Source organism: Colossoma macropomum, unplaced genomic scaffold (genome assembly GCF_904425465.1).
Source record: "Colossoma macropomum unplaced genomic scaffold, Colossoma_macropomum, whole genome shotgun sequence".
Lineage (NCBI taxonomy): Eukaryota > Metazoa > Chordata > Actinopteri > Characiformes > Serrasalmidae > Colossoma > Colossoma macropomum.
The window spans coordinates 34,155,307-34,182,448 of record NW_023494806.1 but is presented as its reverse complement, the minus strand read 5'-3'; the positions used below and the strand labels follow the sequence as shown (position 1 = coordinate 34,182,448).

The window sequence follows — 27,142 nt, the reverse complement described above, 5'->3', positions numbered from 1 at the left end:
GTTCAAGTGTATTTCCTCACAGCAAATTTAAGCATAATTTAAAGTACTACTTTAAAAACATACATTTGGAAAAATACAGAAAATTACACTTTAGGTGAATTTCCAAAATATACCTGCAATAAAAATATATGCTGTATATTCTTATTGTATACAATTATTGTACTTAAGTGTCCTTTTTTACATGGGTTATTATGGTGGGAACAAATTGAGTGTAAAATTTTTAAACTAGTCCAGGGTCTCGTGAAGGCAGAGCTCAAAGTAGGGCGTGATGATGCGCTCCTCAGATTTATTCTCGAATTACAAGCTTGTTGTTCTCTCTGTTAGCCTGCATTCGCTCCTTTAGTTATTGATAGTGTTTCACTAGCTAGTTTGTTTTGCTTATCATTTCTACTCCACTGGGTGTTAAAAGAGTGCAGAATTTGGGGGCGGGTTTAACAGGGGTGGTACTGTTGTTGGCAGTGGATTTCACCCCAAAAAGTTCTCTTGTATAATTGTACAAAAAGACTTGTTTAATTGTTAGAAATGACTAGACGGGATTTAGAACACAGGTAAATCCATAAAACAAAACAAAGAGAAGATTAAACTTTGAAACATAGACTAAAAAATAACGCTAGGAACAAACACAAAAAGCTAAACCTAAGGAGAACTAGACTAAAAAAAATTCAACATGGAATGTGAACCACTGACAGACAAAGCTAAGCAAAGCTGAAGACAAACATTGGGCCCCAAAACGTACTTAGACGTACTGAAAATGTTCATTGTGTTGGGAAATAAAATGTCAAACTAAGTGGTATTTATTTTAAACAGACCGTTCCAAGACTGTCATTTGCTTTTTGGCAAAGTGGTCTTTCAAAATGCAGATGGTGGATTTCAGATCATTACTGTTTGTGTGGTTTCTTTGCAGATTTTGTGCATGTTTTCCTTTAAAATGCCTTTGTACACTTCACAATCTCACTAATGAACACAAGCTCACTGTTAGCAACAGAAAAACTGTCCCAGACTTTGACACGTAACCCCAAGTCTGGTTGGAGTTCCTCTCCAGGCTTCCTCCACATGGTCCACCTTTAGTTTGATGTTGTGCTAAAAGTGTTTTTTCCTCTGAAATAACATTTTGTTAAGCTTTTTATGACATTAAAGGACTTGATGAAAGTTAACCAGTCATTAAATACCTGTGTTGAAATACTTTTTGGGGCTGCTGTTTACAGGGAAACAGATAAGAAGCACCTGGAAGCAATTACACGGCTGAGTTACCGACAAGACATAGGCGAACACAACAACAAGGAGATCAACGTAATTATGTAATTATACTAAAATAGTTATGTAACGTGTCTAGATCTGAAAGGATTAAGCACTATGCCTCTTTTTTAACCTCAGGACTTCATAGTGGGCATTACAGTGGTTCATAGACTCTTACTCAGCAGCCGCTTCCTCTGTTTGACTGTGGTTTCTGCTGTTTTTCATGTTTTGGAAAGTCTGAACATGGCGACTGTGTTTGCAAAGCTGTACAATGACAGCCTATATTATCTACTACCTTATTATCAGATTGCACGCCGCATTTACTTCACGTCCCAGTGTTTCAGTACAGTTTCTCTATGCACTGTGTTGCTTGTTTTCCTTCATAGCCATACAGAGGTTACTTCCACATATAACCCGCCTGTAAATGACTAAATATGGAAGTTAATATCCTCATATGCTCCTTCATGCAGCTGCTTAGGTCGCAAGATGTTTGCTTGATTTCATGCCATCGCACTAAATCCAGTCCTATATTTTGCTTTTTTTGGTCGTTGACCACAGAGTCAAATTTAGATTTTGGAAACACTTGCTTTAGTATCAAGTATGGTCAACTGCCAGACATAAATATAGCTCTGTCTGGATGCTGAGATGACCATTTCATATAACCTGTAGTCTGTTTCAAATGACTTCAAGACATTTTACTTGAGGCTGCAGTGTTTGTTCTTTGAAGGTGATTTGTTCTTTAAAGGATTGATTGTAGAGACTCAGATGTCTTTACAGTGGTGGTGATAGGAACCAGGCGTCACCATGACTACAATACAAATATAGACTTTTTATCTTCTATAAAAATCACCAGTGAACCTACACGAGTCTTCTGAGTTCATATATGTAATGTCGATGGTAGTAAAATGGTGATAAGTCTGTTAAAATCTTTTTAGCACCTCGCATGTACATCGCCACCATGAATATAGTTGAAAAAGCCCATTTTAGGCCAAATCCTTTATCATAAAATTGTCAGGCAGTGTCAAAGACCACCCCACCCTCCAACTCTGACAAAACACTTTGAACTTTGTGCTGTAGCTAAAATAACATAAACAAACCAAATGATTCATTCTCAATTAATGCGCAATAGCCCTTAATTTTTTTGCAGCTGCTAGTGCAATGTTTTCAATAACTTCCATTCAAATGTCTGTTCCTTTTCCTATAAAGTTACAGTTTTGAAAATCCGAGATTTTGTCTAGACAGCAACGATTGTTATATTTATGCACATTTTTGCTGTTAGGAGGCTTTTGATTATGATAAAAATATGGTAGCAGGGTATGAGCTGAGGGGCTATAGATAATAGATCAGGGGTGTTGGGTCGGGAGTTTTTCAGACCACGTCATACGTCTTTATGTATTAACGTCACACTCACAGACTCAACAAGAAAGTCTGGCTCGATGTTAAGGTCTCAAATGCAAACTCAACATTGTACTGTTGATTTTGCATTTGAGATGACATAGTGGATAATTCCCTCATGTCCTTAGAAGACACGTCCTTCACGAAGTTTTGACTAAGTTCTCTTTGAATCTCATCAGATTCATCTATGCGGGGAAGGGGTCAAGAACATTGAGAACGTATGTTCCTTCTTCTGTAAAGCACATTTTTACTGCTGGGGGCTTTTAATTATGTTAAATATGGTGGCAGGCTATGGGCTGATGGGCCTTTATTTCTTTTATTTGGTCATCACATATTCAAGAACTTTTCATTTATTTAATTTTTGCATCTGCCGTGGACTGACCCAGTCTTTCAGCTGTTTCGGGCCTTGTGGTCTGAGGCATCCAAGACCCCAGGCAGTCAGGGGTCCACTGGTAATCCATCCCATGGGCAGCATATCCAACTTTTAGAGGCATTTAACTCTTCAGACTTCTGTGTCCTATCACCACCACTGTGAACAATCCTGATTTCTCACCAACCACTCTGAATGACTTTGTTTAGTTATCCAAAAAATGCTCTTAGGACTCCATAATAGACGACGTATTGATTGAAATAGCAGTTCTATCTTCTGTCATCAGCTGAACACTGAAGAAATTCACCCATTATATCACAGTCAAGCAAATCTGTTTACAGCATTAGTCCATTGGGAGCTATAGCAGATCACATGAATAGCTCATTGTGCACACTAACTGAACTCAGATGTCCCTGCTGAGGAGTTTGGGAGTGTTCTAGCAAATCACAGGTGTTCAGGAAGGCTGACAAATCCTAAGTGTTTCCTCCGAGGGTTCTGGTGCAGGGCGGCAAAATGTACAAATTGCAGTTCAGTCGTTGAAAATGATCCTGTTTGTCAGCTGTAGCAGCTCGAACAGCACAAATGATTCTGCTGCCGCCTTTTGTTATCCAGCTAAAACATGTTTCTTGTTTGCATAGTTTGTGCTCATGATCCTTGTCATTCTCTAGGCCACAGTCCAGCATAAGATGCCATTGCTCGCCTCCTTCTGAGCTCCTTGTGTGCATTCCAACTGTAATTAAAGGCATACAAAAACTCAGGGCTATGTACACCACGCCATGACTGTAATGCTAACCAGGGAAAGTAACAGGCCAGTATTCACATGCACACACTCAAAAAGAAGGTCTGGCTCGATTTTTTTAGGTTTCAAATGCAAAATCAACATAATGCTGATGAAATTAGGATGATAATAGTAGACAGTTCACTCATCCTCACAGGACATGGCCTTCACCGAGTTTTGACCGAGTTCTTGTTGAATTCCCTTTCAATATGCTGACAGTCATCGGATTCATCACCTTGGGGAAGGGGTCCGAAGCATAACCCACGGTGCATGCGGTTACACATTTCTACCAGAGAGGTCTCCAAATCCCCTGAACTGTAGTGTAGCTTTCTGAGACTTTACTGGGTGTCCAAACTTTTGCACATACCACACCTGCTGCTTTGTGGAGTTAATCAATAATAAAGTAACTGCAGAAACATTTGCAGAAATGTTTTATTTTTTTAAAAGTTTGCTGCAGAGTTTTACTTCAAAAGCCATCACAATATGTATTTTGGCCAGGGGTGTCCAAACTTTTGTATACAGCTGGAAGCTCAAAATGCTAGCTAGCTCACTCACTGGTAGTCCTTCAGATGCAAGCAAAGAGATTCTGGTTTGTGTGGGCCAGAGCTGTGGCGAAGAGTAGTGGATGAAAAACCCACCCTAATTCTGATTTGTACCAGCTGTTCTTACAAGTTTGGCCTGCAGGCTTGTTTACTGAGCAGCCATTTCTTACTGTGATGTCTTAAGAGCTTCGCATTGTCTAATTTTTGGAATGAACAGAGAACTGAATGCCCCTGAATGAAGAGCCATTTGGGATTCTTATTCTTATTGGTGATCTGAGCCAGTTGATCTAGTTTCAACTTCTCAATGCAGTCAAATTAAGCGCTCCATTCCAGAGATTGTTTTGTTGCACAAGACAGCTGTTTAGCTGCTGGTTCACCAGCCATTTTGGTAGCCTATTTAAATACAGCATGCAAAAGCAACACACTTGACTTTTTGATGGGGACTAACTGAGCTCAGTTTCTGTTTTTGTGATGATGCTGTGCTGCTAACGTGCTTAGAGGAGAACGCTATCTAGTTCTGTTACATCAGCTGTTCTGTTACATTGGTGATTCCCCACTGGCTGGCGCTTGCCATCGCATCCACCGATATAGTGGCCAAGAGTGATTTTCCACCCATGATTCAGAGGCTTCTTGGCCTGGCCATCTGAGCGACGCCACATCACAACTATGATACAGTCTGGTCCGGTCACTTAAGTGATGCTGTATTGCAGCTATGAGGTCAGGAGCAGGTGCCTGTTCTGCACCTAATTGCAGGTACATGGCTGCTTGTTCTGGCTGCTCGGATGACACTGCAATGCAGCTGTGGGGCTGCCTGGACCGGTGATGTTCGGCTGTATGAGCAGCGCTACGCTGCAGCTACGAGGCCACATGAGCCGGTCACCTGTTCTACACTACAGTGACGCTACATCGCTGCTATGATGCAGTCTGGTCCGGTCACTTGAGTGACGCTGTATTGCAGCTATGAGGCCAGGACCAGTCGCCTGTTCTGCACTTGATTGCAGGTACGTGGAAATTTCGTTTGGGTGACGCTGCATTGCAGCTATGAGGCTGCGTGGACCGGTGGTGTTCGCCTGTGGGAAAACGCTACCCCTTTGCGGCAAAGGACGCTTCCAGCCTTCCAGGCTTCCTATGCTGGCTGTCTGTGTGACGCTACACTGTAGTTGCAGGGCCCCCAGGCAGAGTGAGACCTTCCTCCGCAGCTAAAGTCTCTTTCCAGGCTAGCTAAGTGAATCTCTACCATGGTCTGAGGTGACTTAGGTCAAAATTTGTTCTTACACAGATGCTCATAAATCAAAACTCTGTTTGCCTTTAAAACAGAAGGAATGCATGCAAGCATTGTGCTGGCACTGTAAAGCCCTGCTATAGCTAATGGCAACAGCATTTAAGAAGCTAAGTAGACAACTCAATCAATTTGTGTTATAAGGCTAACCAATGTATTACTTGGATACCCTCTCAGCTCAGCATATTTCCTTCCACAACCACATTCTCAAGCCAAGACTTTCTCATTCCATGTCCTTGGGTCTCTTATGAAACGCTCATGCTCCTCTCACCCTCCTGCTGTGGTCTGGAAGAAGGGAAAGAAGAACTCCTCTTTCTCTCCATGGTGCCTCTTTCCTTAAGCTTCAGGAAAGCCATGGTTTTTGCTCCGTGGTGCTGCAGACAGTCGTGTAGGTGGTGGTGATGTGGGGAGCGGGGGGCAGGTCAAGCTCTGCAAGGCTTTAGTTGCTTTTTGCTGAGCGCTGCAAATTATGCTGTCTCCCAGGCTTCCAAAAGCCTGGCCTGCTCCAGGGCCAAAGAATGTAGGTCCACTCATCCACCTCCTTGTGTGGCCTCATGGAGTGTATGCCTGATATGCGAAGGATGTTTCTGATCACTTTTTAATGGACTTGCAACAAGCAAACTTAATCATGCTACTGTTCCTATAACGAATCCAGTTTAGAGCTTTTATGAGATCTCATTTGAATAACCTTGGGTGAAAGGCCAAGTTCCTTTGTTAGTGACTAAGGTCAGTCAAAAGCGAAAGAAAACCTGATGATTTCTGCCAAATGAAAAATACGTATCTATAATTTTTAGTCTGCCTGTTGATTTTAAACTCTGCAAGCATTGCAGCAATGCTCTTAAGTTATTGTTAAGATTTGGTTGGAACCAGTACGGTTAAGACCATGAAATGACCAACTGGAAATTCTTCAATCAGGATTTTTTTTCTCTGTGGTATCTAGGTAGATACTCCCATTGGTTAGGCCTTCAGGAGCTGGACAGCAGGCCTAAAAAGTTAGCCTATCCACCAGCATCAACAGAATCCACCAATCTAGTTTTGATTTACAATGGGTAGGACCAATTTCAAAAAAAGAAAATAACTCTATGCCTTCTGGAAATTCTAGATACCGCACTGACTATGAATATGAGCCATCATTTAAACAGGTTTCAGGTAGTTGTTAGGAATGGAAAACAGCCACGGCAGCTCACAAGTGCTACACAAAGTAAAATATATGTTTATGAGTTACAAATAAAATGAAATATATAGAACATCTAGACTGACCAAAAATTTTCACGTGCACCAGCATTAGCTTAGTGCTAACAGTTGATTAAAAATCCTGTAAGGGCGCTAGCAGAAACTATTTTGGGGTTGTTTTTTTATCATTTTTTGACATTTACGGCCCAAACTGAAGGCCTAGATGTAATAGTCGTGGTTGGCCACTTGTTCAATGGATAATTTTGTCCAGCCATGCTAATATGACTTACAATTAGTAAAAGATAGTAATGCCACCTGAATAAGATGTATTCTAGTCAGACATTAGCTTCCATTCTTTGTTAGCCATATTAGAATTCATTAGTGCCAAATTAATTCTAGTTTGACTTGACACTGTTAATTTCACCACAGATGTTGTAGTAGTATTGTCATCATACATAATTTGAGGTATCAAATTTATACAATTTTTATTTTCTTGCAACATTAGTTTAGAGCTGGAGCATCAAGGCCAACTTTGCTAACACTAGATCTCAATAGTCACCCAACACTGTTAGGATTTGCTAAATTGTAGTACTCTGGCTAAGTGGCTCCCATAGGTGACAAAGCATCATCTAGGAACTGAAATTATAATTTAATGAAAATATAATGATAAAGTCAGGCATTTCATACATCTTTACATATTAACATCACTGTTGAATGAAGCCACCAAATAAAGAGACATGTGAGAGCTAAAAGAATGGATCTTAGTGGTGATCTGAGCCAATTGATCTAGTTTTTGGTACCAAATTTGTTCTAGTTTAATGTGACGCTGCGAATTTCACCGCAGACATCATACATAATTTGAAAAATCAAATTTACACAATTTTTACTTTATTGCATGGTCAGTTTAGAGCTGAAGTGGCAAGGTCAAAGTTGCTAGCAAACACTGGAACTCAGTAGTCACCCAAATATACCAAATGGCTTCTGTAAAAAAACTCAACAAAACTTTTCTCAACCCGCTCAAACCACATTCAGGTCTTCATTAAGGTCTTGTAGACTTGACAGTGTGGTTTAGGATAAAGTATGAAAAACTATGAACTATAAAAGATTGAGAGTTCTAGTGTTTGTTAGCAACATTAGCCATGTAGCTCCAGATTAAAACTGAAGAAGCAAAATTTTAACTTGTCTTTGCTGACAAGACAACATCTTGGAAAAGTGGAAAATTGGATACATTTAATGTTTCACCACACTATTCCTTCAAGACAAATGGACGCAAAGTGTCTCGAATGACCACAGCTTTCTGTGGCTGTGTTAGGACTGTGCTAACAAATGAGTACGTGAGAATCAGGGCATCCTAAATTGGCCCTTTAGGCCAAATCTAACCCGCAAAGCCTTGTTGTTTGGCCTGACTGGCCAACCAAAACAGTGCCATCCCAGACAAATTATACATGCACTTTTTTCATTGTGTCTTTTGGATCACCATTTATCCAAAGTATTTTTCTTCTGCTTTGTTCTGTATTAACCTCCCGTCTGATCGTTTTCTGCTTCGCCACATTCCTTCAGATTTTGCTAAAAGCATTTTTATCCCCTGGATTGCTATAAAATGCAACATTTGCAGCAGAGTGGCTTCACTAATGCTGCTGCCGATGGCTTGTTTTGAAGAACGTGAGGAGTCATAAAGGTTTTTGAGTAAACTGCCAGAGTTTTACCGGAGCTGTCATTAAGACCCTCGCAGAGGCTCCAGCTGAGACTTACGTAACTTTGGTGCAATGCACAACACAGACGTTCAGGCATTGGAAAGTCTTAATAAACTTTTTTCCAGACACAGTTCTGTTTATAGGAAAAAAAGGGAACCTCACTGGAGTAACCTCATTGATTAAAGCATTCCTCAGACTTTTATAAAGGAGCAAAGTGCTAACGTGGCTACCAGCTAGTGCCTGTTTGCCTGATCAGTCAAGTTCATAATGCTCATTTACCGTAACTAGTTTAAGTTCTTTATTAACAGTGCTTGTGTTACGGGGAGGGACACAAACACACACATACAGTATGGCCTAAAGTATGTGGACACCTACCAACCACACCCTATATGAGCTTGTTGGACATCCTATTCCGAAACCATGGGAATTAGTATGGAGTTGGCCCAGTATAACAGCCTCCACTCTTCTGGGAAGGCTTTCCACGAGATTTTGGAGTGTGTCTGTGGGAATTTGTGAGGTCAGGCATTGATGTTGGACAACAAGGCTCACAATGAATGTTCCTGTTGATCCCAAAGGTGTTCAGAGGGGTTGAGGTCAGGGCTCTGTGCAGGCCAGTGGAGTTCCTCCACACGAAACTCAGCAAACCATGTCTTTATAGAGGTCGCATTGTTCGCAGGGGCTCAGTCATGCTGGAAAACTCAAACTGTTGCCACAAAGTTGGAAGCAAATAATTGTGTAAGATGTCTTTATGTGCTGTAGCATTAATATCACCCTTCAGTGGAACTGAGTTGCCTGAAAAACATCCCCAGACCATTATCCCTCCTCCACCAAACTTTACTGTGCGTCCCAGTAGGAAGTGTTCTCCTGGCATCTGCCAGTCCCAGATTCGTCCTTCAGTCTGCCAGGTTGTGAAGTTGGGTTATCACTCTAGAGAACATGTTTCCACTGCTCCAGAATCCAGTGGTGGCATGCTTTACACCACTCCAGCCAACGCTTGGCATTGCGCATAGTGGTCTTAGGCTTGTGTGCTGCTGCTCAGCCATTGAAAAACCCATTTCATGGAGATCCCGACGGCAGTTCTTGTGCTGATGTTGCTTCCAGATGAAGTTTGACACTCTGTAGTGAGTGATGCAACAGCGTTTAGGTGCTGTGGTCATATTTTAGCTGAGCTTTTGATGCTTCTGTTTCAAAACAATAGCACTTACAGTTGACTGGGGCAGATCTAGCAGGACAGAAATTTCGCAAACTAACTTGTGGCAGAGATTGTTTACTATGGCAGTCCTGCATGTAAAGCCACTGAGCTCTTCAGTACGACCCATACTGCCAGTGTTTGTCTATGGGAAAATGGCTATTTGCTTGATTTTATACCCCTGTTAGCAATGGGTGTGGCTGAAACACCTGAACAATTTTATGGCTGTATTACCTGTTCTTACTCGATTCTCAGTGCTTTCACTAGTAATCTAATCTTTAATTAATACTTCTTTTTACCTCTTGCCAGAGTTTGAACATCCAGGTGGAGGACGTGCGCATTCGGCCGATCCTGGCGTCCTACCGGAAGCGAATCCCAGTGACGGAGGGCTACGTGGAGGTGAAGGACGGAGGAAAATGGAAGCAGATTTGCGATGAGGAGTGGAGCCTGATGAACAGCAGGGTGATCTGCGGCATGTTCGGCTTCCCCGGAGAGAAGAGATACAACATGCGCGTCTACAAGTCAGTATGCACGACGTTACAGCATGGGGCTGTTTGTATTTTAGTGTCTCTTGCAGAGTCAGGCTTCTGTGCATGTTTGCCTTTTGATTCTGTTATATAAGAAGCAGTATGTTCACTGGGATTTTAGCACCTAATGTGTTTATAGACTCTTCATTGCCACGTTGATTACAGTAAGCATTCATACTAATTATAATGTTTAAAAAAAAATAGCAGTTTGAGGAAAGATTTAAACGATTTCCCATTTCCCAAAATGTGTTTGAAAGTACAGACAGTGTGTACAGACAATGTTTAATATTTAGTTATCCTAAAGAATTTTCACACAGAGATGCTTTTCACAGATTTAACACAGTGAAACCTCCAATGTTCTTATTTAACACAGGAGCTGAACATTAAAACAAGCAAACAAACTACAAACCCTGATGTGAAAGACAGCATTAGTGGTGATACTTGCATTTTTAAAACTTTTTGTTTGTAAAATTTGGAATACTCAGGATTTTAAATAAAATAAAATACATATATATTTTGATAACTTCAATTTTTCTACATTGCTTATCGTTTCAGCTTTAGTTTTTCATCAAACTATCACTTTAATGGAAACAGTAAGTCCAACTCATCCCAGAGAATGCAGCTCCACTTCTCCAGAGTCCAGTGCTAGGGGCGTTATAGCCCAAATGAAAAACAACAGTATTTTGCAATAATTTTGTCCAGATCTGTCACTTTTTCTTACTTGCTTGTCGTCCCAGATCTAGTTTTTCATCAAAATATCATCCAGCTCATCCCAAAGATACTGGATGGAGCTCCGTTTTTTCAAAAGAATATAGTTCCACTGCTCTACAAATGCTGGGGGGAGCTTTATACTCCTGTAAAATAAAAAAATGGCAAAAAAATGTATCAGTATAAATTTATTTATCAATAATTTTGTACCCGATCTGTTAATTTTTCAGACCTGCTTATCATTCCAGCTCTGTTTTTTTTTTATTAGACTATCACTTTAATCATTTTTAATACATCTCCATGCTATTAATCTTAGGAATCACTTTTCTCAGAATTTCCCTTTATTACTGGTCATTTTTCACTGAGCACTGATATAAGATTCATAGTCAAATCAATGTAAACGGTAAACACGTCCACTAGCCCACTAGCTCCAGCGAAAGTAGATGGAAAAAGGGAAGAAACACATGCAAGTTTTCCATGATCACTGGCTTTGGAAACTGCTGGCTATCTCTTTTAAACACATATCCAAAGTACTGACCTGCACTGACCGCTAGAGCTCACTGGGAGAAATGTCTCCAGTGAGTCTTTTTATGCCTAAGTGTTTTTGCGTCTCGAAAGGAAGAAAAGACATGAATCTTGAAGATCAGGCCCGTGTAGAACATTTCATGTTAATTTAAAGCATCTTGGAAGGACATTGTTTAAGTCTTTGTTCTGGTCCCGTCGCGTTCCGTACAGCGGCTGTATCGTGCGGCTGTCTGAGGACCCGTAAATCACCAACCTTTCTTTCACTACCATGTGGAAACCTGCTCTGAAACATCCTGTCAGCAATTAATCATGCACATGAGATACTACTGGTTGAGAGTGGAAAAGAAGCTCTAAGTAGCTGTCTTGGTTTTGGAGTCTTCTGCAGCGCCGGACTGAAGCTACGTGCCTCCTTGCACACGTCGAAGCCTACAAAATGCGCCTGTTTTTCTAAACGCTCGTCCACTGTTGGGCGGGCACAGAACCAGCACTGCTTTCATAACTCAGCGGGATTTGGCTTCTGCTAAATGATCTCTGGATAGTCCATGGACTTCTTCCAAACGTAGACGTACGCTCAACTTTGGAGACACCTGCTCCTCCAGCATTTCTTCTGCGGTGAAAGGTATTAATAGGGAGTCGCTGGAGTAACAGCCTCAACTCTTCTGGGACGGCTTTACAACAGATGTTGGAACATTGCTGTGAGGATTTGATTGCATTCAGCCACAAGAGCGTTAAGGATGTTGGATGATCAGTTCTGGATCACTCCAGCGCATCCCAAAGGTACTGGATGGAGCTCTAGCACTCCAGAGAATGCAGTTCTACTGCTCCACAGACCAATACTGGGGGGCTTTATACCCCTCTAGCCTACACTTGGCATTGGCTTTGGTGACCTTGGGACTAAGGCCAAAGCCTATGCATTTTATCCCCTTGTTGTGGCGTCAGCACTCATTACCATTCAAATGTGTTCGGGCTCAAATAGTTTTAATTTGTTGGTTTAACAGTAGTTTGAGAAAGAAAACTGGCAAATCTTTAGGCAAAACCTACATCACATATCCCTTTCATTAAGCTACGTATGCCCAAATGATTGGCACATGGTTATTTTATGCTAACAGAATACATTTACAGGTGGTATTCCTATCCAGGTCCACTCGTGGATGGCTGGGGTCATCGCCAGGAGTTGAACTCAAGACCTCCTGACAAGATGATTGTGTCACTCAGGTGGCAGGTGTGAAACAACGGCATAATAATTCAGAACATTTATGATGAATTGTTTGACACAGCAAAGATAAGGAGTTGCTGAAATTGGCATCTATCTATCAGCACATCACAGATGGTTTTATGTAGCAGAAGTGATCATTTGAAGGATTGCAAGTTGCTCATTTGGGGTTTTTAATTGCTTTGTTTAACTGTGAAGTTGCCCAGATATTATTTTGCATGCAACTCACAACATGCAACTAGTTGCATGAGAGTTTCACCATGTAAAGCCATCATACACACTTAAAAAGGCAATCAAAGAACACTTCACATGATTAAAAGGTTCTTTGCATCGTGAAAGCGTTCTTAAAATTGGTGGAGAATGTGCTATAGTTGGTTCTATATAGAACACTTTTTGAAAAAGGCTCTATGTAGCACCAAAAAGTGTTCTGCTATTGCTATGATATCAAGCTTGTTACAATAGAAGAACCCTTTTCATAAAGATTCTAAAAAGAACCATCTACAGCACATTCTCCATCAATCTGAAGAACCCAAAGAGCCTGTCAGTCATGCAAAGGTTTCTTTAAGTGTTTGTGGTTCTATATAGAAGCACTTTCTTCACTAAGAACCCTTGAAGAGCCACCTTTTTCAAGAGTTTACAAACTCACCAAAACGTTTTAACTAACTTTTTTATATCTCCATCTGTTTTTTGAGTCAGAGCTGAGAGGGTTGGGGACAGGAGTCCTCATTCAGCTGCAGTTCTGTGTGTATGTCTATGTGTTTGTGTCTCTTTAAGTTTGTTTTTGACATAATCTACCCTGGATGGCCGCCAGCGTTAGACATTCTTTCACTCAGTGGCTAAATGAAAAACAAATGCGGCTCGCGTCTCTCTCCAGTAACACCTCAGAGACTTTTCCTCTTATTAAACGCTCTAATACTGTCTTTAGGAACAGCGGTTGGTGGACTATGTCTGACCTTATGTGATTAAATTACACAAAGACGTTTCTGTGGAAATGGAAGAACCTTCGCTTAGAGGCTTGACATGGCTGCGATTGCAGACTCTGCTGTTTTCCAAACCAGTTTCCGTTGTATTATTGTATTTTGATATACAGTTCAGCGTGACTGGCTTGTTTGTCTTGAAACGACGGTTTAAAAGTTTAATTATCTGTCCGTCTGTCTTCTTCTCTTGCAGAATGTTTGCCCGCAGGAGAACGCCGTCCTACTGGGATTACTCTGTGAACTGCACTGGAAACGAGGCCCATTTGTCAAGCTGTAAGCTGGGTCACTCTCTCGCGGCCAAGGGCAACAGCTCGTGTGGTCAGGGCATCCCCGTGGTGGTCAGCTGCGTCCCTGGCAGGGCCTTCGCTCCTACCCCCATGGCTGGCTACAGGAAGGCCTTCAGACAGGAGGTAGGAGAATGCATGGCCACAAAACCCACACTGCGCTTTGAGAGTTGGGAGCGTTTGAAAGTTATTTTCCCCGTGTTGCGTCCACCTCATTCGCTCAGTGAAATGGAACAGTATTTTACATGTAGACTCACTAGCCACGTAGTCCACACTTCCATTTTCATATTTAGTTACAGGTTTATAAATAACACACGTCATCTAAAATGTCTGTAATAAAATTTAACAAATAAGTAAATACATTAAAAAATGAATAAATACATAAATGCAGTTAGTTGACCAAATAAAATGATTAAACCAATTGGTTGACTTTCTGACAACACTGAAAATTTAGTAACAATTTATTTGAAGGCTACCTACATAGGGACCTCATAACACATGCATAATAAATATAGAATAACTTCATTACAAAGACGTACTTGGGATATTCATTGCCACCTACATTGGGACTTTAGAATATGTATAAAGTGTTGAATAACTTAATTATAAAGCAGTACTTAAGAACTCATGGCCACCAACATTGAAACTTTATAACATGTACATAAGCACTGAGTAACTTAATTATAAAGCAGTACGTAATAACTCATGGCCACCTACATTGGGACTTTATTACTTGTACGTAAGTGTTGAATAACTTAATTACAAAGCAATACTTGAGTATTCATGGCCACCTACATTAGAACTTTATAACATGTACATAAGCGTTGAGTACATTAATTATACAGCATTACTTAATAACTCATGGCCACCTACATAGGGACTTTATTAGATGTACAGAAGCATTGAGTAACTTAATTATGAAGCAATACTTAATAACTCATGGTCACCTACATTGGGACTTTATTACATGTACATAAGTGTTAAGTAACTTAATTATAAAGCAGTACTTAATATCTCATGGCCACCTACATTGGGACTTTATAACATGCACATAAGCGTTGAGTAACTTTATGATAAAGCATTACTTAAGAACGCATGACCACTTACATTGGGACTTTATAACATGTACATAAGCACTGAGTAACTTAATTATAAAGCAATACTTAAGAACGCATGACCACTTACATTGGGACTTTATAACATGTACATAAGCACTGAGTAACTTAATTATAAAGCAGTACTTAAGAACTCGAATGAAATACCTTATTCAGTGAAGTTCTTCAAATCGAAGTCGTACCAAACTGTTTGACTATTGGTGTGTGCTGTACCTTCCCAAAAACTGACCACCATCCTGAGATCTCCTATGTTCTGCGGTGAAGTTAGAGCTCTCACATGGCACAGAACGGTCACTGCGAAACGTACAGTATATGGACATTTATTTTAAGATGGCCATATATATCAATCTTTGAAGACACCATTCCCAACCCTGCAATTTCAGCCTGAGTTGGACTGAAACTCTGTGATTACGTGGACATTAATATGAGGGAGCGATGAAGAAGGTATTTGATGGTTCTCCAGCCTCGCTCTGACAGGATTTTTCCCCAGAGATGATCTCACCAGCCAAACCACGTTCCAGCCGTCGGAAAGGCGGCATGCTCTCAGTCACGTTCCAGAGTTCAGCAGGGTCAGGCACAGGCACCACTTTCTGCTAGGTGAAGTAGAGCAGAGGAAACTGTCAGTAACCAACTACATTGATTGAATAGTGTTGGAAAACATGAGGTTCCACCTGAGCTAGTTAACTGAAACTGTCAGTGTTTATCTAGAACGGAATTATGTATCTAATATGTGATGATTTTAGATACAAAATACAGCAGCATTGTAAATGTCATCTTAATGCACCTCATTATGCCCATTTCACGCATGGTTTATATGACTTGTACGACAAAATGTTGACTTACGTTCGCTGTAATTTATGTTTTCCTGTCTTTCAGCAACCCCTTGTTCGTCTGAGGGGCGGGGGGGTGGTGGGCGAGGGCCGGGTGGAGGTGCTGAAGAACGGGGAGTGGGGCACCATCTGCGATGATAAATGGAACCTGGTGTCAGCCACTGTGGTCTGCAGAGAGCTCGGCTTCGGGACGGCCAAAGAAGCGCTTTCTGGTGGTCAGCTGGGACAAGGTCAGCCAGCAACACAGTTCTATCTATCTGTTCATCCATCCATTCATTTTTTCTTTCATCCATCTGTCCATCTGTTTTACTATCCATCTGTCTGTCCGTCTACCCATCTATCTATATATCTATCTATCTATCTATCTATCTATCCATTCATCTATCTATCCATCTATCTATCTATCTATCTAGATGCTGATTGCAGAGTTACCTTTATCTAATAAAATAGTGACACTGGTCTTAAATGTAAATACACCCAGTTTTTCATCTAACCTTATTTTCCTAATCTCTAATAAAATGTCTCTGGTTCTGTTTTGCTAAACTGATGCCGCATTACCGTGAAGATAGTCTGTTAAATCACCAGCTGAATGGGCTGCGTGTGGTTTCTGCCATAGGCAGGAACACCACAATAACTTTAACACCAGAAAACATGGTTATCGGATCTGGACAAAAGCTTGTGGCTCAAGCCATTCAGTGCAAAAACATACAGAGAGCTTAAGTTACAGAGATGAGAGCGTGCTTACAGGAAATGCACACATACAGACGCCGTAGTGTTCGTGTGAAGGTCTGGGCTTATGGCTCATATGGCTCATCTGTTTTCCAAATGTTGAGGGGAGCAGACTGAAACATTACACCACACAGTTCGCTCCATACTCCGGTGGCCATTATTACACATTGTTAACACTGGCTGGATGGAAAATTAAAGTGTTTCTAGCCCAAAGTCACTGTAATCAGGAAAGTCATCATGTAGAGGGAAATAGTTTCAACACAGATGCTCATCTGCTCATTTAAACCAATCATTTCAAAAATCTCAACAGCAGTAAAGGCAGTATGGGAGGGAGTGATGCTGGTCTTTGTGTTCTTGTTTGAATTTGAATACAGTAAGAAATCACTCTGTCTCTCACAGCACCACTTACAATAGCTTGCCTGTATATTACATAGTTCTGTTTTGACTTATGATTTTGGGCCCTTTTTATCCCCATAAGCTGATCTCTGATCTTCACTATAAGACTGCGTGTTTCCCTCAGGCTGAAAATGTAAACCACCTGTAGGAATGCCTTTGGGATCCAGCAGATAACCCAAACAGAGGAATGTCTGGCTCATGGATGACCCTTTTTCAGGGCAAGCTTCAGTATACTGATATGATTCTCAGTGGTCAAATGTGATTATTTAAGCCCTCAGTAACTCTACAAAATGTTAAAGGGCCCATATCATGGACAGTTTTTGAGGGGATTAGTGTAGCATGTTTGAATTCATTGTTTTTGTGATGTCCCAAAAGCTTCTACCTATATATGCCATTCGGCCTATAGCAGTTTAGCTCCGACCCATTCTCACTGAAGTTATAAAGAGTGTTTCAGGCTGGACTGCTGTTTGAATGAGGAAGCCTATCAGAACAGAGCTCATTTGCATAAATCAGTCTTGAAGGCACAGTAACAAAAACAGCCTGTATAATTCTTAGGGATAAAATTTTGAAAAATGGATGTAAAAATATGAATTACAATCATGGAAACCCACACAAACATTATTAGTGGACCTCGGGGAAAAAGACATAAAATAAAATGTAGAATATGGGCCCGATTGTAAATAACCCTGTACCTTCGCCTTTAAATTTAAAGGGCAAAACGATGCATCCCAGCTTAAAACTAGCATTTAATTTGTAATTTGTTTTGTTATTTCTTATGTAATATTCTGTAGAGCAGCATTATATCTCTCAACCTCATCAATTTCACAGAATTCACAACTTTATATCCTTTTGTGTTTTTTCATCTGTCAGTGCTCTTTTACTACAATACCCAGCATGCATTAGGCAACCATTGGGAACCCTTTCCACTGGGAAAAAGCTCAAATGCTTGAGCAGGGGCTCACCATGCATTTGGGCTGAGAGTAATTGTCCCAACTTTCACCTATCAGCGTGAGCTGTCAGTGTTAGGAAACAGCACATTGCGGCGGTTCTTGTAGCGCCACGCTCCGCTTTTGTGCACTGCTGTGTGGAATGCGAGACTGCCAGTAAATTCCAGACTGATGGTGCAGCTCCATCGAAAACAGAAGGCATCCTGAGCTCTGGATAGATGGTCTTGGGCGGAGAACTTATCATTTTCTCCCCAGATTTACTTCTACCTTCTGCTTGGCAGAGAACACTGCAATAATCCACTCCTGAACGATCAGCAGCCTTTCATTGGGTCGGTTCAGAAGTAATTAGTGAAAACATTCAGTAGAGCTTTCAGTTTCAGCCGTCGTGCAGCACTGGAAACTGCTGAAAAGGAATTGACCACAGGTTTAGTAGTTCATATTTGAAAACAGTATTAGATAATGTTAGTTAACAAGCTGATTAACTCTTACAAGTCCGATTATTATTGTAAATTTGCTCACCTATCGGACTAGGCAGCGTTACTTCGCAACTTCTAGGAGGAGACCTGCGCTAGTACAACAAATTTTTAACCAGGAAATTGGAAAAACAAAGCTTAAAAAAAACCCCAAAACTTGGAGATAGTATGAGAAATAGCAATAAAACAGAAAGCAGTGATTAATAAATTCAGTTTGATCTGTATTAAATAGAAAACAGTACAAAACCATGGTAATTTATGTTTTACCTTACAAACTTTGTTGTTCTTTGTAAATATATGCTCATTCCAAGTACGACGCCAGCAACACATTCCAAAAAAGTTGGGACAGGAGCATCTTTACTTCTGTGTTATATCACCTTTAACCTTTTTAATAGCACTTAAAGATGATTTTTTAAACTGTAGACACCAGCTGATCCAGTGTGCAAGTTATCCACTAATACCCTCCCATACCATTGATAGACCCTGACTTTGAACTTTACACTGGCAACAGCCTGGATGGTCCTTCTCTTCTTTGGCCTGGAGGACACAACGCCCATTATTTCCATAAACACTCTGAGCCATTGATTCGTTTGGCTGCAGTACACGTTTCCTATGTGCATCAGTGTATTTTAGATGATCTCTAGCCCAGAGAAGTTGGCGTCGTTTCTATAAACAGTGGACACGAGGCTTCCACTGTGCATAGTGCAGTCTAAATTTGCATTTTGTGGAGGCAGCAACAAATGGTGCTTACTGAGAATGATTTGTCAAAGTATCCCCAAGTCCATGAGGTGATATCCATCACAGAAGAACGCCTTTTTTATTGAAGGTCATTGGTATTCAGTTGTGGTTTTTGGCCTTGAGCTTTACACACAGAGATTTTTTCAGATTCTCTGAATTTTTGATGATGTGATGCACTGTAGAGGCTGAAATACCTAAAATGCTTGCAAATGCTCCTTGAGGAATGTTGTTCTTAAACAGTTGGACTATTTGCTTATTGATTTTTTTAGCAAAAGTAGCGAGCCTTGCTCATAAAGGACCATTTACTGTAAATTGTACTGTACATCGAGCTGCCTCCACATTGACTGGATGGGAGTTATCCACCTGGAAGAATAGCCAAAATTAGTGTTTATCAGTGAATAATTTACATATCACTTTATCTATGATTTCTATTCAAAATCCATTCTATATTGACAAGGTAAAATTCAAATCATAATAAAATATCTCAGCTTTTACTCACAAACACAAGCGTGGTGTGGATTGGAGGTTTCGACACAGTTTCTCCACTTTTTTACAATGAGTTTTCAGTGAGTATATTATACCATTCTTATCATATCTCTGGTGATAACCGTCACATGATCAAGGGTTAAATATCGCTGCTCAGGTCTCATTTCCTCTGTTTGTGTGTTTGTTGTTAGGAATGGGCCCAGTCCACATGAATGAGGTGCAGTGCTCTGGCTTTGAGAAGTCCGTTACTGAGTGCCAGTTTAACATGGATAAGGACTCAGAGGGATGCAGTCACGAAGAGGATGCGGGTGTCAGGTGTAACGTTCCCGCCATGGGCTTCCAACAGAGAGTGAGGACATTACACACATCGTATATATACATATTTTGTATGTTTTTTTTTTTTTAAGTGAAATTATTTTAGATGCTTAAGTAGAGCTATTTTTGTAGGTTAACAATGATGATTTTCCTGGGATATCCCTTCACTTTTTAATAAGAACCATTTTTAAGAGCCAAAGTAAATCTGAAATATTTTTACTGTCCAAAATAGTAAAAACAAAACACAACAATGTATAGATAAAACTATGTCAGTATTGCTTATTGCTTTCTAAGGCTCTCCGAAGGCACAGTATTACATTGTATGGAGGTACTCTTGGCGTCAACAAAACCTGCTAATAGACACGGCTGCATGCCGTGTTGTTATTGTCATTGAGTGTGGCATATTGATGTATACTGTGGTAAATTGAGGAAATTGCACAGATTTCACCATCATCCTGTATGAATTAGCCAGTCAGGTCCCACAAGATGATAGTATATTATAGTGCAGATTATAATATAACATCTCTAAACTAAGGCTAATTAGTGCCAAAAGCACAGTAATAAATTATGATGGTGTCCAACTTATTGTTGTTCCCTTGCAGCTGCGTCTAAGCGGTGGCCGTAATCCATTCGAGGGCCGTGTGGAGGTGCTGGTGGAGCGGAATGGCTCTCTGGTTTGGGGTACAGTGTGCGGCGAGGGCTGGGGCACCATGGAGGCTATGGTGGTGTGCAGACAGCTCGGCCTGGGCTTCGCCAGCAATGCCTTTCAGGTAAAATCTGCTCTACCATGTTCCTAAGTTGACTTAAAGCAGTACCGTAAAAACAAAACAGTGGGGCATGGTTAGAGGTCAGCCTGCATCATTTTTGGTCAAAATGTACGTTTTGTGAACACCGTGATTCAATAAAACACACAAAAAAACTCTTAGATAGATTTAGTTAATCTTTTTTAGATTTCAACTAAAATGGGCATTGCTAGGCCATTGCTATGTTATCCCAGGTGGTTGCTAAGGTGTTGCTAGGCCATTGCTATGTTATCTCAGGTGGATGCTAAAGTGTTGCTAGGCCATTGCTATGTTATCCCAGGTGCTTGCTAAGGTGTTGCTAGGCCATTGCTGTGTTATCCCAGGTGGTTGCTAAGGTGTTGCTAGGCCATTGATATGTCATCCCAGATGGTGGCTAAGTTGTTGCTAGGCCATTGCTATGTTATCCCAGGTGGTTGCAAAGGTGTTGCTAGGCCATTGCTATGTTATCCCAGGTTGTTACTAAGGTTTTACTAGGAAACTGCTGTGGTTTCCCAGGTGGTTGCTAAGATGTGTGTGTATAAATATTTCAAAACTTTAGACCCACTAGTTATGCTACTTTCAGTTGGAACAAAATAATTTTACCTACTGCAGTTTTTTATGATATTTTTACTATATTTTAGTTTACAATATTTATTTTTTCAGACATCTGATCAGCTGGAACACAGAAAAAAGAACCAGTAGTGCTACATTTTTAAAATATACTTTTTGTTTTTTTGTCTCAGCTCATTAACATACAGGGATGGATTCCCTCAGTATTGATTCATAAGCTGAGCATATGAGAAATGTCCGTACTTAAGAGGCGTAACACGTGCTGCAGCGAATATGCTGTGTTCCTCTCTCCCTCAGACCATCCGACACATAACAAAAGCAGGAGATTTTTATTGCATTTTTCTTCGGCGTCCTGTGATTCCATCTGCTAGACTGCAAGGCCACTTTCCAGCGCTTTTCAGATGTTTCCTCTTGGAGAAAAATCTCTCTATTGAACTCTGAGTCACTCGCAGAGCCTTTAAGGCTGCATTCCTTAATTAGACGCCCCGGGAAAAAATGAATTTCTATGACAAAGTGGATTTGTTAAACCAGAGAGTGTGAGAGCTCAAAAAACTGCCCCAAGTCTTTTTAAGCACATTGAAGACCAGAGCTGAGATATAGGCGTCTCATGTAAATGAAGGATGTCTCTTACAGAGGGAGTTTTGCGGTTTGAGAGAATTACAGCCATTCGACTGCGCTCCAAAGCTCATTCTACTTAATCTCGAGCTTTTCCGACACTTAGGGCCGTCTGCGTTTGCCGTTGCTGAGGAAACACGACGCTCCCTTCTGTTTTTGCAGGAATCCAGTCGCGTAAACATCAGGCGACACCTGGGAGATATATAAGAGGAAACATGTCCTGCAGCTAATAGATCTTGAGTAGAACGTCTGATAAGAGAAAGGGGCGTCTGCCAGAAGGTTTGGAAAGAAGTCCAGGCCAGTCTTGCGGGAGATTTATGAGCAGAAAATGACTGAGAAGAGTTTGGCAGTGTTAGCCACGTGTCGGATTGAAAGGAAAAGCTTTGTGAAAAGTGTAATTTACACATTTAGCCCAGATGTACTTGATCAGCCAAGACGTGTTTGGTGTCTGAAGTTTTGCGCTGGAGCTACAAGGCTAATGTCGCTAACAAGAAGCTTATGTACACCAGTTAGCAATGTGCATTGTGCAGCTAGAGTTGTGCGTGTGACATTCATGTGTAAGGACATTTGACGTGGTCTGAAATCCAACCCGACGCCTCTGATCTTTAAACCCGTAAAATCCCAGGCTTATTACATACTAAGGCTTATTATTCAGTAACTACAGGGACTTCAATCCAAACTGACTGAGCTATTCTTAGGTTATAGAAGTGTGTAATAAAACTTTGGGCCCACAGGTTACGCTACTTTCAATTGTAACAAAATAATCTTACATAGTGCAGCTTTAAAATTGTCTGTATGTGTATTTCAACTAGGAGTGGGCAATATGGCAAACATATTATATTGCGATATTTGCGAAATTTTCGCAATGCTATCAAAAACTGTAAGCACAATGATTTTTATTCAATATTTGGCACACTGTGTTGCACTAAACCCAGTTAAACGTGGCTAATTTTGCTCTCTTTATAATCAAACATGCAGTTGGTCAGTGCTCTGCAAGTACCAACGATATCCACGATATCTTAAAAATAGCATAATATGTTGTATTTTGACATAATTTATTGATAACGATACATACTGTCAAACCGCCCAGCCCTAATTTCAACATCAGATTTCAATTCAAAGCACTTCCATTAGCTCAGCTGTCTTCAATTAGCGTCCCCTTCAGACTCGGATCCATTTGGTGGGTTCTGGTTTTCTTACTCTGCCGTCTTCCATCCTCAAGAAAAGTCTACGACATGAGCTACTCAGTACTGCCAACTATATACAATGCTACATCATTTATTGGTGCCTCTGGATATGTTTTTTAATCAGTAGTTTACAAACAAATGGATCCTCAAACAAAGCACCGATAACCAAACTGGACATTCTGAGAAAAACCAGACCTGGTCATTGGAAAAGACTACTATGCTTGGAAGAGTTCAAAGTAAAAGAGGATGAACAGCTACAAGATGGGTGGATTCAGTCATTTAGAAGCCTGAAGACCCAAACAGAACACAGGATATTGAGGAGCAGGCATGTCAAACTGGGGACCTTGTGGGCCAAAGATCAGTGTTTACCCTCATCTTACGCCCTGAATTCAGTTCATGAAGGCCTTGCTAATCAGCTGATGAGCTGGATCAGGTGTGTTTAATGAGGTAGCATGATAAAATCTGCAGTGTTTTGGCCCGCGAGGACTGGAGCCTGACACATGAGTTCTGGAGGAACACTATCCATGTTACTATCGGGATTCTTGGGAGAATTGACTTGTTCTGAAGGGAAGATGAACAATACAGGAGAGCCTGACAATCATCACACTGTCTTCAAAGCCATTTCCAAATCATACTTAATGGTGATTGTTTCTGGGAGCATAACTCTTCACACTCGCAGAAATAAAGGTAGTAAACTGTCACTGGGGCAGTGCCCCTCTTGTCACTGGGGTGCCCTTAGTCAGGGAGCATAACTGTACCATAATCCATTCAAATTATATTTTCTAAGCTGTACTGACTCCACACACCCGTCTCGTCTCCAGGCTTTTATATTTTACTGTTCTGATTTAAAACATTACATTATGAAAAGGTACAAATACGAACTTTTCACCTGGGAAAACATTTAAAGTTCACAACTGGACCTCAAAACCACTGTTGTACCTTTGAGCGAACATTTACATTGTTTGTACCTTGATGAACAAAAAATGTACCTGCACAGAACCTTTATTTCTAGCAGTGTACCTGTATGTTATGCTAATGAGCTAATATGCGAAATAGCATGCCCAATGTGATTTGCCTAAGAACTTAAAAAATAAAGTTTTCTAAATGGTTCTTGGTGGGAAACTTTTAATTGGTATAGAACCTTTACATTATACAGAGGTTTGGTAAGCTTTTAAGACACAAACACCTCAATTGCAAAATCATTTTATTAAAGAACCATAAAGAACCAGTTTGGCACCTTTATTTTTCAGACTGTTGGCAAAATACAGTGTCAACCTGGTGCTAGCTTATGGAAATAAAGACCTGAAAGCATTAAAAGAGGAGAATTATAAACTTGTTTACCTCATTGCAATACTAAAAAAAGTACTTTTCAGTACTTTACGCAGGTCTACATACTTTGAACCATTTTTATACATGCATACTGCACAGCTAAAGCAAACCTTAGATCCCAAACGTGTCTTGGCACTATATTTAGGACAGGGTAAAACATTTCATTCTGTCATAAAAACAGCTTTTAATGGATTCATATCAGTTCTGTTCAAAGCTTTCTTTTAATGTAAAATTGGAAGTGAGCTAATGTGACCCTTTTTGCATTATATTCCAAGTTAAAAGCATGATTTGTGATAAGTTGGTTTGGTATCAACAACACTAACTCTTCTTTTTTTTTCTTTTTGTAGACTGCAGCGTAAGATGGTTAGTTTATATGGTTAATCAAATAATGACCAGTGGTTTATACTTTGACATAAACAAAAATCTTCATACAGTAACCGAGACAGCGGCGCCCTCTCCTGGTTAAATTACGTTACAGCTCTGTGAAGGAAGTTCCGCTGCAGTGTAGTAAAAGCCTCAGGACGAGCTGAATCATTGACCAGCTGATAAAGCCTGCAAAAGTCAACGCTAATCCTTTAAGCATGGCTAAGATTAGGACTAAGATCAAAGCGTCTTGTGGATATGAATGATGATTCTAATAGGTGTAATTTCTAGTGGGGAGAGGGGGTTAGAGCCTCCCCAGTAATTATAACTCAGCCGTATATCCCCCTACATTGTTATATCTCTGTAAAATGATATTAGTATACTTTAAATTTTAAAGCCAGTTTACTTATTTTGGCATAAATTGATATTTTACTCAAATAATTTCAAGTTTTAGAAGAGAAATTTGTGGACTTAAGTTTGTGAGACAACCGGTTTCCATCTCAATGTGTTTACAGTTCATGGAGTAATAATTCATATTGTTAGTTAACTAATGTTAGTTACCACCTATTTTTCACAATTTCTGCATAACTCAGTGGTTGAGACATAAACAGAGTCATTCAGAGTGGTTTGGTGTGAAATGGTTGATTGTAGAGACTCAGATTTCTTTACAGTGGTGGTGATGGGAGCCAGGGGTCACCATGACCACAACACAAATATAGCCATTTTATTTACTATCCAAAACCACCAGTGAACCAACACGAGTGTTCTGAGTTTTATATGTAATGTTGATGATGGTGAAATATGTATGTACCCCTCCACCATGAGTGAATAAAAAAACTACGTTTTAGACCAATATCTTCTCAGAACTTTCATAAAACGAGGTTTTTATCCTTAATTTCAGTGAAGGAGTTTTTAGAGGTGGACGTCTGGTTCCTATCACCACCATTGTGAGCAACTCTGACTCAGTGAGTTTCTCTAGAACAAAGCATTTCACACCAAACTACTCTGAGTGACTGTTTATATCTCAACAACTGCCTTATGAAGAAATGCAGCCACAAATTTAAAAATGACCCGAATTATTTCTTATCGAAATGAGTATTATTTATTATGTAATTTCATTTAGGTATGTATTTCTAAAAAATAAGGATATAAGATAAACATAGTGATGATGATGTAATTGATAAGCAGGATTTTTTTTAACAAGAAAATAATGTGATTATTATTTGGATTCTTGGACATGAATTCTGGGTTTTTTGACTAAATTATGCTTAAAAGGCTTTAATTGTCTCTACAGTAGAATAACTGGCCACTGTTGAACTTATCTAGCAAATGTTACTGTGGTCTAACACTTGAGAAGAGGGTTGGCTCTCTAACTGAGTGACTGATTAAAACTTCCATTCTTGTGGTGAGATCAGATTTTTGTATTTTTGCAAAAGCTAAAAGAATACAGCATTTCTTTGCTATGATTGCATGCCCCCGGACCCCCCAAAAAGCCCCTGTTCAAGCCCTCCAGTGTTCAACAAAAGTTATGCACTTGGGGGAAGCGAGCCATAATCCTCAAAAAGTGGACAAGTGGCTCCCTCTTGTGGTCAACTTAGAGCACTGTAAGAGAAGTTTTCGTACAAAGTGCCTCAGTCAGGAGTCGCTGACTCAGTGCCATGCTTAACATTCATTTTATTGTGTGTAGTGCATGTAGTGGGTGATCAGTAGACTCCAGTCTAGAGTTATTGTTGTTGTTTTTGCAATATTATTTCAGTTTCATAATTTTATACATTAAAATCAACAGCCATTCAGCAACTCAAGCCTGCATTTCCTGTTATTGTTGTTTTGCAGTGCCAAGCAATGACAGAAACAAATGTGAAGAATGTTTTTTTTTTTCTTTCTGCAAAACAAGATGCAACAAAATCTTTTTATCAGATTCAAATCATAATAAAATATCTGCTCTTTTACTTACGCACACTGCTGTGGCGTTGACTGAAAGTAGTGATGCACCAGTACAATATGCAGCGTCAGTTTCGGCACCAATGCTGTCCTTATTTAACAGATCGGGTATCGTCCAGACACGACTGATCCATTACCGATACTTTTTCTTAGACACAGTTGCTGTTGAGTGGAGTGTCATGCACATCCTCACTATGCTTTTATTAATGGAACTGAATGTTGGACATGCAGCTAATAATACAGAAGGTGGAAATGAACTCCTCCATTCCGGTCTCTGTTACTCTGTGTCAGTAATTTATACAATTATTCTGACTGCTGAGAAAAAACTTGAGAGTGTTATCTTTCAAATGAGACCAAGATCATGACTGTAGCCCAAAGTATGTGGGAACAGCGCCCCCTTTTGCTTTGGATGTACCATTAAGGGCAAAAATGGGGC

At 40.3% G+C, this 27,142-nt stretch overlaps 1 protein-coding gene across 1 annotated transcript in view; it reads left to right on the top strand.

The window, feature by feature from the left end:
• loxl2b (lysyl oxidase-like 2b) overlaps positions 1–27,142 on the top strand; it is a 60,219-nt gene that overhangs the window by 22,851 nt on the left and 10,226 nt on the right. The window contains exons 4-8 of the mRNA XM_036598337.1: positions 9,966–10,177; positions 13,800–14,016; positions 15,882–16,065; positions 19,796–19,953; positions 20,522–20,689. Coding sequence (XP_036454230.1) covers positions 9,966–10,177; positions 13,800–14,016; positions 15,882–16,065; positions 19,796–19,953; positions 20,522–20,689 — 939 coding nt within the window. The remainder of the gene's footprint in view (positions 1–9,965; positions 10,178–13,799; positions 14,017–15,881; positions 16,066–19,795; positions 19,954–20,521; positions 20,690–27,142) is intronic.